The following is a 10,202-nucleotide window of genomic DNA, read 5'->3' as shown; positions in this document are numbered from 1 at the left end:
ACTGGCACTACTGGGGACCTGATATGTAACTGGCACTACTGGGGACATGATTAGTAACTGGCTTTACTGGGGACATGATATGTAACTGGCACTACTGGGGACATGATAAGTAACTGGCACTTCTGGAGACATGACAAGTAACTGGCCCTACCAGAGACATGATAAGTAACTGGCACTACTGGAGATATGATATGTAACCGGCACTATTGGAGACATGATATGTAACTGGCACTACTGGGGACATGATAGGTAACTGGTACTACTGGAGACATGATAAGTAACTGGCACTACTTGAGATATGATATGTAACTGGCACTACTGGGGACATGATAAGTAACTGGCACTACTGGAGACATGACATGTAACTGGCGCTACTGGGGACATGATAAGTAACCGCACTGGCACTACTGGGGACATGATATGTAACTGGCACTACCAGAGACATGATAAGTAACTGGCACTACTGGGGACATAATATGTAACTGGCACTACTAGAGACATGATATGTAACTGGCACTACTGGAGATATGAAATGTAACTGGCAATACTGGGGACATGATAAGTAACTGGCACTACTGGAGACATGATATGTAACTGGCACTACTGGGGACATGATAAGTAACTGGCACTACTGGAGACATGATATGTAACTGACACTACTGGGGACATGATAAGTAACTGGCACTACTGGGGACCTGATATGTAACTGGCACTACTGGGGACATGATTAGTAACTGGCTTTACTGGGGACATGATATGTAACTGGCACTACTGGGGACATGATAAGTAACTGGCACTTCTGGAGACATGACAAGTAACTGGCCCTACCAGAGACATGATAAGTAACTGGCACTACTGGAGATATGATATGTAACCGGCACTATTGGAGACATGATATGTAACTGGCACTACTGGGGACATGATAGGTAACTGGTACTACTGGAGACATGATAAGTAACTGGCACTACTTGAGATATGATATGTAACTGGCACTACTGGGGACATGATAAGTAACTGGCACTACTGGAGACATGACATGTAACTGGCGCTACTGGGGACATGATAAGTAACCGCACTGGCACTACTGGGGACATGATATGTAACTGGCACTACCAGAGACATGATAAGTAACTGGCACTACTGGGGACATAATATGTAACTGGCACTACTAGAGACATGATATGTAACTGGCACTACTGGAGATATGAAATGTAACTGGCAATACTGGGTACATGATAAGTAACTGGCACTACTGGAGACATGATATGTAACTGGCACTACTGGGGACATGATAAGTAACTGGCACTACTGGAGACATGATATGTAACTGACACTACTGGGGACATGATAAGTAACTGGCACTACTGGGGACCTGATATGTAACTGGCACTACTGGGGACATGATTAGTAACTGGCTTTACTGGGGACATGATATGTAACTGGCACTACTGGGGACATGATAAGTAACTGGCACTTCTGGAGACATGACAAGTAACTGGCCCTACCAGAGACATGATAAGTAACTGGCACTACTGGAGATATGATATGTAACCGGCACTATTGGAGACATGATATGTAACTGGCACTACTGGGGACATGATAGGTAACTGGTACTACTGGAGACATGATAAGTAACTGGCACTAATTGAGATATGATATGTAACTGGCACTACTGGGGACATGATAAGTAACTGGCACTACTGGAGACATGACATGTAACTGGCGCTACTGGGGACATGATAAGTAACCGCACTGGCACTACTGGGGACATGATATGTAACTGGCACTACCAGAGACATGATAAGTAACTGGCACTACTGGGGACATAATATGTAACTGGCACTACTAGAGACATGATATGTAACTGGCACTACTGGAGATATGAAATGTAACTGGCAATACTGGGGACATGATAAGTAACTGGCACTACTGGAGACATGATATGTAACTGGCACTACTGGGGACATGATAAGTAACTGGCACTACTGGAGACATGATATGTAACTGACACTACTGGGGACATGATAAGTAACTGGCACTACTGGGGACCTGATATGTAACTGGCACTACTGGGGACATGATTAGTAACTGGCTTTACTGGGGACATGATATGTAACTGGCACTACTGGGGACATGATAAGTAACTGGCACTTCTGGAGACATGACAAGTAACTGGCCCTACCAGAGACATGATAAGTAACTGGCACTACTGGAGATATGATATGTAACCGGCACTATTGGAGACATGATATGTAACTGGCACTACTGGGGACATGATAGGTAACTGGTACTACTGGAGACATGATAAGTAACTGGCACTACTTGAGATATGATATGTAACTGGCACTACTGGGGACATGATAAGTAACTGGCACTACTGGAGACATGACATGTAACTGGCGCTACTGGGGACATGATAAGTAACCGCACTGGCACTACTGGGGACATGATATGTAACTGGCACTACCAGAGACATGATAAGTAACTGGCACTACTGGGGACATAATATGTAACTGGCACTACTAGAGACATGATATGTAACTGGCACTACTGGAGATATGAAATGTAACTGGCATTACTGGGGACATGATAAGTAACTGGCACTACTGGAGACATGATATGTAACTGGCACTACTGGGGACATGATAAGTAACTGGCACTACTGGAGACATGATATGTAACTGACACTACTGGGGACATGATAAGTAACTGGCACTACTGGGGACCTGATATGTAACTGGCACTACTGGGGACATGATTAGTAACTGGCTTTACTGGGGACATGATATGTAACTGGCACTACTGGGGACATGATAAGTAACTGGCACTTCTGGAGACATGACAAGTAACTGGCCCTACCAGAGACATGATAAGTAACTGGCACTACTGGAGATATGATATGTAACCGGCACTATTGGAGACATGATATGTAACTGGCACTACTGGGGACATGATAGGTAACTGGTACTACTGGAGACATGATAAGTAACTGGCACTACTTGAGATATGATATGTAACTGGCACTACTGGGGACATGATAAGTAACTGGCACTACTGGAGACATGACATGTAACTGGCGCTACTGGGGACATGTTATGTAACTGGCACTACCAGAGACATGATAAGTAACTGGCACTACTGGAGACATGATAAGTAACTGGCACTACTGGGGACATAATATGTAACTGGCACTACTAGAGACATGATATGTAACTGGCACTACTAGAGACATGATATGTAACTGGCACTACTAGAGACATGATATGTAACTGGCACTACTGGAGACATGATAAGTAACTGGCACTTCTGTTGACATGACAAGTAACTGGCACTACCAGAGACATGATAAGTAACTGGCACTACTGGAGATATGATATGTAACCGGCACTATTGGAGACATGATATGTAACTGGCACTACTGGGGACATGATAGGTAACTGGTACTACTGGAGACATGATAAGTAAATGGCACTACTTGAGATATGATATGTAACTGGCACTACTGGGGACATGATAAGTAACTGGCACTACTGGAGACATGATATGTAACTGGCACTACTGGGGACATGATACGTAACCGCACTACTGGAGATATGATATGTAACTGGCACTACCGGAGAGATGATAAGCAACTGGCACTACTGGAGATATGATATGTAACTGGCAATACTGGGGACATGATAAGTAACTGGCACTACTGGAGACATGATAAGTAAATGGCACTACCGGAGAGATGATAAGTAACTGGCACTACTGGGGACATGATAAGTAACTGCACTACTGGAGATATGATATGTAACTGGCACTACTGGGGACATGATAAGTAACCGCACTACTGGATATATGATATGTAACTGGCACTACTGGGGACATGAAAAGTAACTGGCACTACTGGAGACATGATAAGTAAATGGCACTACCGGAGAGATGATAAGTAACTGGCACTACTGGAGATATGATATATAACTGGCACTACTGGAGACATGATATGTAACTGGCACTACTGGGGACATGATAAGTAACTGGCTTTACTGGGGACATGATATTTAACTGGCACTACTGGGGACATGATAAGTAACTGGCACTACCAGAGACATTATAAGTAACTGGCACTACTGGAGACATGATAAGTAACTGGCACTACTGGGGACATAAAATGTAACTGGCACTACTAGAGACATGATATGTAACTGGCACTACTAGAGACATGATATGTAACTGGCACTACTGGGGACATGAAATGTAACTGGCACTACTAGGGACCTAATATGTAACTGGCACTACTAGAGACATGATATGTAACTGGCACTACTGGGGACATAATATGTAACTGGCACTACTAGAGACATGATATGTAACTGGCACTACTAGAGACATGATATGTAACTGGCACTACTAGAGACATGATATGTAACTGGCACTACTAGAGACATGATATGTAACTGGCACTACTGGGGACATAATATGTAACTGGCACTACTAGAGACATGATATGTAACTGGCACTACTGGGGACATAATATGTAACTGGCACTACTGGGGACATAATATGTAACTGGCACCACTAGAGACATGATATGTAACTGGCACTACTAGAGACATGATATGTAACTGGCACTACTGGGGACATAATATGCGCTCGGCGCACTATTATATTCTCCCTCTATGCCCACTGGGATGGTAAAGTATGAACAACTTATGTCAATCTTTTTTCATGTGAACCTTTTGCTTGTGTCGACCTTTTGACCATATCGACCTAAGCATGTGGACATAAAGCATGTGTCGACCTATGGGCTATTGACCAATAGTGGTTGACCTATTGACTGTCGACCTTTTTACTGCCAACCTAATGACCCCATCCTCGTACAAGATATAGTAGATGAGATGGGCGGGGCGGATATAGAGAAGGAGACAATCACATTTTAGCTATAATGTTTTAGAATGTTCTTGACAGTTGAAGCTGAATGGTTGCTTCGGGCAACTTATCCTTTTTTTTTTAAAGCTTGGATACATTTCCCCCATAAAATAAGTGTTTATATACCTCAGAGGTTTTTGTGATCCCCAATCTGTAAGAATTATCGGTACTTGTTTCCTAGCAGGGCGCCCAGATTTTCTACGTACGGCACCGTAGTGAAATCGGATCGCATCGCATCGTATGCCCTTAATGGCATCCAATCAGATGAGATCCAATTTATTATCTTATCCTATCTTTTTAATGGGCTAAGTCAGAGAATACATTAAAAAGATAGGATAAGATAAAAAAATCGTATGGCATACAATGAGATGGGATCCAATTTTTTTTTATCTTATCCTATCTTTTTAATGGTGAAAGCGCCTAAATACATGTGAAAGATAGGATGCCCCCCACTATCCACGCCACCCCGTAGCGTGGCGAGCACGGTTGACGCCACCCCGCCATCAACGTGAACCCGAAGCGTGGCGAGCGCAGCGCAGCGACCTTTTCATGCCCTACTATCCACTAGGGCATGGAGTGAGAATAGAATAGTGTGGCGAGCGCAGCGAGCCACCGAGCCCGAAGCGTGGCGAGCGCAGCGAGCCCCGCGAGGGTCCGCGGATACCTTCACAGTTATACGCGTCCCCTCGCGGGCTTCCCAGGTGTCCATGGCGACGCGGACACCTGGGAAGCCCGCGAAGGGACGCGTTTACCTGTGAAGGTATCCGCGTCCCCTCGCGGGGCTCGCTGCGCTCGCCACGCTTCGGGCTCGGTGACTCGCTGCGCTCGCCACACTATTCTATTCTCACTCCACGCCCTAGTGGATAGTAGGGCATGAAAAGGTCGGAGGACGCGTACCGCCGCCCCTCGCGGGCTCGCTGCGCTCGCCACGCTTCGGGTTCACGTTGATGGCGGGGTGGCGTCAACCGTGCTCGCCACGCTACGGGGTGGTGTGGATAGTGGGGGGCATCCTATCTTTCACATGTATTTAGGCGCTTTCACCATTAAAAAGATAGGATAAAGGTGCCCATACACGTTACAATTATTGTATACAATATTGTATACAATATCGCATCTCATAGCATATCGGTTTAGCGATGAGTACAAAAAGTATGTGCAGCACATACTTTTTGTACTAGATCTCATCTAATCTGATCTCATCGCAAAACCGATATGCTATGAGATGCAATATTGTATACAATAATTGTAACGTGTATGGCCACCTTAAGATAAAAAAAATTGGATCCCATCTCATTGTATGCCATACGATTTTTTTATCTTATCCTATCTTTTTAATGTATTCTCTGACTTAGCCCATTAAAAAGATAGGATAAAGGTGCCCATACACGTTACAATTATTGTATACAATATTGTATATAATATCGCATCTCATCGCATCTTGGTTTTGCGATGAGATCAGATGAGATGTGCAGCACATACTTTTTGTACTAGATCTCCTTTCATCTGATCTCATCGCAAAACCGAGATCGGATGAGATTCGATATTGTATACAATATTGTATACAATAATTGTAACGTGTATGGGCACCTTAAGATAATAAATTGGATCTCATCTGATTGGATGCCATTAAGGCCATACGATGCGATGCGATCCGATTTCTATCTTTTTAATGTATTCTCTGACTTAGCCCATTAAAAAGATAGGATAAGATAATAAATTGGATCTCATCTGATTGGATGACATTAATGGCATACGATGCGATGCGATCCAATTTCCTTACCCTGAATAGCCCACTACGTAAATAGAGTAGTGGGCGCCCTGCTAGGAAACAAGTACCGAATTATCAATGCAAGGCTATGTCATCATAATCAATAGTATCATTATCAGACATGCTGTAAAATCGGAAGCTGAATGGTATCGGCCTGCAGGATCGGCTATAGTCTACTTACACCAATGCATTCCAGTAGAGATCCAGCTCATCAGCCACCTTTATGAGGGCCTAAATTACACTCCTAATGACATATTGGCATCCAGCATGAAATAGCATATATCCAGTGTTGGGATTACTATGAGTGCAGTTGCTATAGGAGAAGAGGGGGGCACACACCTCCCTCTGAGGTCCCCACAGCATTTCTCGAGGACCCCAAGTCCTCTTCAGATCAAAGCATTTCTATAATGAGTGCAAGGTGTGTGGTGCACACAGGTCCATGGGGGCCGACACACCACACATCCACCTCGTCATTGGTCCTGTAAATATCACTAGAAAAATGGCTGCTCTGACCATTTGACTCACGCATGCACAATACAGAACCTGTGTATTACAGCAATTAATCATTCCTGTGTTTTACCTGAGCACTGCACCTTTTGTATAGAACCTGTGTATTACAGCAATGAATCACACCTGTGTTGTGCCTGAGCACTGAACCTTTGTATAGAACCTATGTGTTACAGCAATGAATCACACCTGTGTGTTGAGCCTAAGCACTGAACCTTTGTATAGAACCTGTGTATTACAGCAATGAATCACACCTGTGTGTTGAGCCTAAGCACTGAACCTTTGTATAGAACCTATGTGTTACAGCAATGAATCACACCTGTGTTGTGCCTGAGCACTGCACCTTTGTGTAGAACCTGTGTAATGCAGTAATGAATCACACTTGTATGTTGTACCTGAGCACTGCAACTTTGTGTAGAACATGTGTATTACCACAATGAATCACACCTGTGGGGGAAGTTTACTAAGATGTGTATTCTACTTCACATGTGATGTTGCTATGGGCAACCAATCAGATCCTGTCTACTACCTTCTAGAGGGTGCTAAATAAATAAGAAGTAGATGCTGATTGGTTGCCCATAGCAACATCACATGTGAAGTAGAATACACATCTTAGTAAATTCCCCCCTGTGTGTTGTACCCGAGCACTGCACCTTTGTGTATAACCTGTATATTACAGCAATGAATCACACCTGTGTGTTGTACCTGAGCACTGCACCTTTGTGTATAACCTGTATATTACAGCAATGAATCACACCTGTGTGTTGTACCTGAGCACTGCACCTTTGTGTATAACCTGTATATTACAGCAATGAATCACACCTGTGTGTTGTACCTGAGCACTGCACCTTTGTGTATAACCTGTATATTACAGCAATGAATCACACCTGTGCGTTGTACCTGAGCACTGCACCTTTGTGTAGAACCTGTGTATTACAGCAATGAATCACACCTGTGCTTTGTACCTGAGCACTGCACATTTGTGTAGAACCTGTGTATTATAGCAATGAATCACACCTGTGTGCTGTACCTGAGCACTGCACCTTTGTGTATAACATGTATATTACAGCAATGAATCACACCTGTGTGCTGTACCTGAGCACTGCACCTTTGTGTAGAACTTGTGTATTATAGCAATAAATCACACCTGTGTGCTGTACCTGAGCACTGCACCTTTGTGTATAACATGTATATTACAGCAATGAATCACACCTGTGTGCTGTACCTGAGCACTGCACCTTTGTGTATAACCTGTATATTACAGCAATGAATCACACCTGTGCGTTGTACCTGAGCACTGCACCTTTGTGTAGAACTTGTGTATTATAGCAATAAATCACACCTGTGTGCTGTACCTGAGCACTGCACCTTTGTGTAGAACCTGTGTATTATAGCAATGAATCACACCTGTGTGCTGTACCTGAGCACTGCACCTTTGTGTATAACATGTATATTACAGCAATGAATCACACCTGTGCATTGTACCTGAGCACTGCACCTTTGTGTAGAACTTGTGTATTACAGCAACTGCGCAAGCAAAAATTACCTGAATGGAATGAATTTATCTATGTTATCTATTTATGTCTAAAATATAGACAAAAGGGTATATTGCCCTATAATATACAAAAGATTCCCCAATGTAAAACATTTCTTACTAATAAGCAAATAATGTATGGCTATAATATAATGCTATGATTACGTTCATGTAATGCATATCATTTTTACATTACTCACTAAATATATGTATGTATATATATATATATATATATATATATACACACACTCAAAATAATAATAATTAAAAAAATTCACAATTGCAATACAAAGGTGTATGTGTTTGATGTATGTTTTAATGTTACAATAAATAATAGTATAATAATATAATAATTTAGAAAGACTGAGATTTTGACACATGTAACAAGAGCTTAAATGCATACAAACATAATAGACATAAGCTGTATTCGAGTATATATACCCATACATATAAATACAGTATTTATGCACCTTATTTATTTTTATCCGTTTGTCTCTTAACGTTTGGTTAAATGTTTTCTTGGCAATTTTTCTCATCTAATAGAATAGATATTACAGTAGGGCTGTGCAGCCTTTCTTTTATATTTAGCAGCAATTGTGTCGGGGTGGGATGTCTGCAAGCAGGAGGTGGGTCCAGCAGTTAAAGAGTTATCTCTGGTTGGTGTTTGATTGCACATCTGTCAGATTTTAGGCTGGTGACGTGTGGTAGCAGGAAACTGGAGTGTTTGGGACAAAAATCGATGAGACTTAGCTGTGGGCTGGAAGGAAAAGCAAGCAGGGCACTGATCTCTGAGAGGGAGACAACACTACAATAGGACCTGTGCTTGGAGTAAGCACTGAAAACCCCCCACTCCAGAGCTGCCTATCTTCACAGCCAGGTTCTCAAACTCTGCTGTCCATGCAAGGAGAGAATTAAGACAATCTGCATCCCTGGGAATTGCCTGCGGACAGACTGATCGAGGGGACCCCTCATTTGCACACGAAATCGAGATCAAAGGAAGAAGGATAGCCCCAACCTGGGATGATGGTGTGTGCCTGATTTAAGCAACGTAGCAATAGGTAAGGGTTTGTGTTTTTTTTGTTTTTTTTTTAATCCCTCTGGCTTCAGTTTTTTTATCATTATGTGGGCGGTGAGGGGTTAATTACTGGACAATGCATGATCACAGACAACCGTAGTTGCTGGGAGGGTAAAGGGTGATGTTTTATGTGGCTTCCGTCATAAAATAATACAAGGCTTGATATTCAGGATCTGAACAGAATCAGAACCTGGCCAACATTTAGATATACTCTGTGTTTTTATTCTATACGGAAAGGTGGTGACGACGGAGTTACCGGCTTAGATCTAAATTTGTGGTTTTCTCCAGTCAATTTAGAGTAAAGATTAATGATCTCACGACTAGATAAAGAGGAGGATGCTGTAGCCTGAAGACATGAATGTCCATTTGGGTTTGGAGACCAGTGAAGATATTTCCAGCTCAGG

The 10,202-nt window shown here is 42.8% G+C and overlaps 1 protein-coding gene across 1 annotated transcript in view; it reads left to right on the top strand.

Annotated features, from left to right (window-relative positions):
• Positions 1–9,200: 9,200 nt before the first annotated feature.
• Positions 9,201–10,202, top strand: part of LOC146050622 (hepatocyte nuclear factor 6-like) — a 21,277-nt gene continuing 20,275 nt past the window's right edge. Inside the window, exons 1-2 of the mRNA XM_083167716.1 lie at positions 9,201–9,781; positions 10,087–10,202. The exon at positions 10,087–10,202 is cut by the window's right edge and continues 890 nt beyond it. Of these exons, the coding sequence (XP_083023842.1) occupies positions 10,153–10,202 (50 nt within the window). The 5' untranslated portion in view covers positions 9,201–9,781; positions 10,087–10,152. The remainder of the gene's footprint in view (positions 9,782–10,086) is intronic.

The sequence above is a fragment of the Crinia signifera genome, chromosome 12, assembly GCF_055691185.1.
Source record: "Crinia signifera chromosome 12, ASM5569118v1, whole genome shotgun sequence".
Lineage (NCBI taxonomy): Eukaryota > Metazoa > Chordata > Amphibia > Anura > Myobatrachidae > Crinia > Crinia signifera.
The sequence above is the reverse complement of the archived record's forward strand: the minus strand, read 5'-3'. Positions and strand labels throughout refer to the sequence as shown.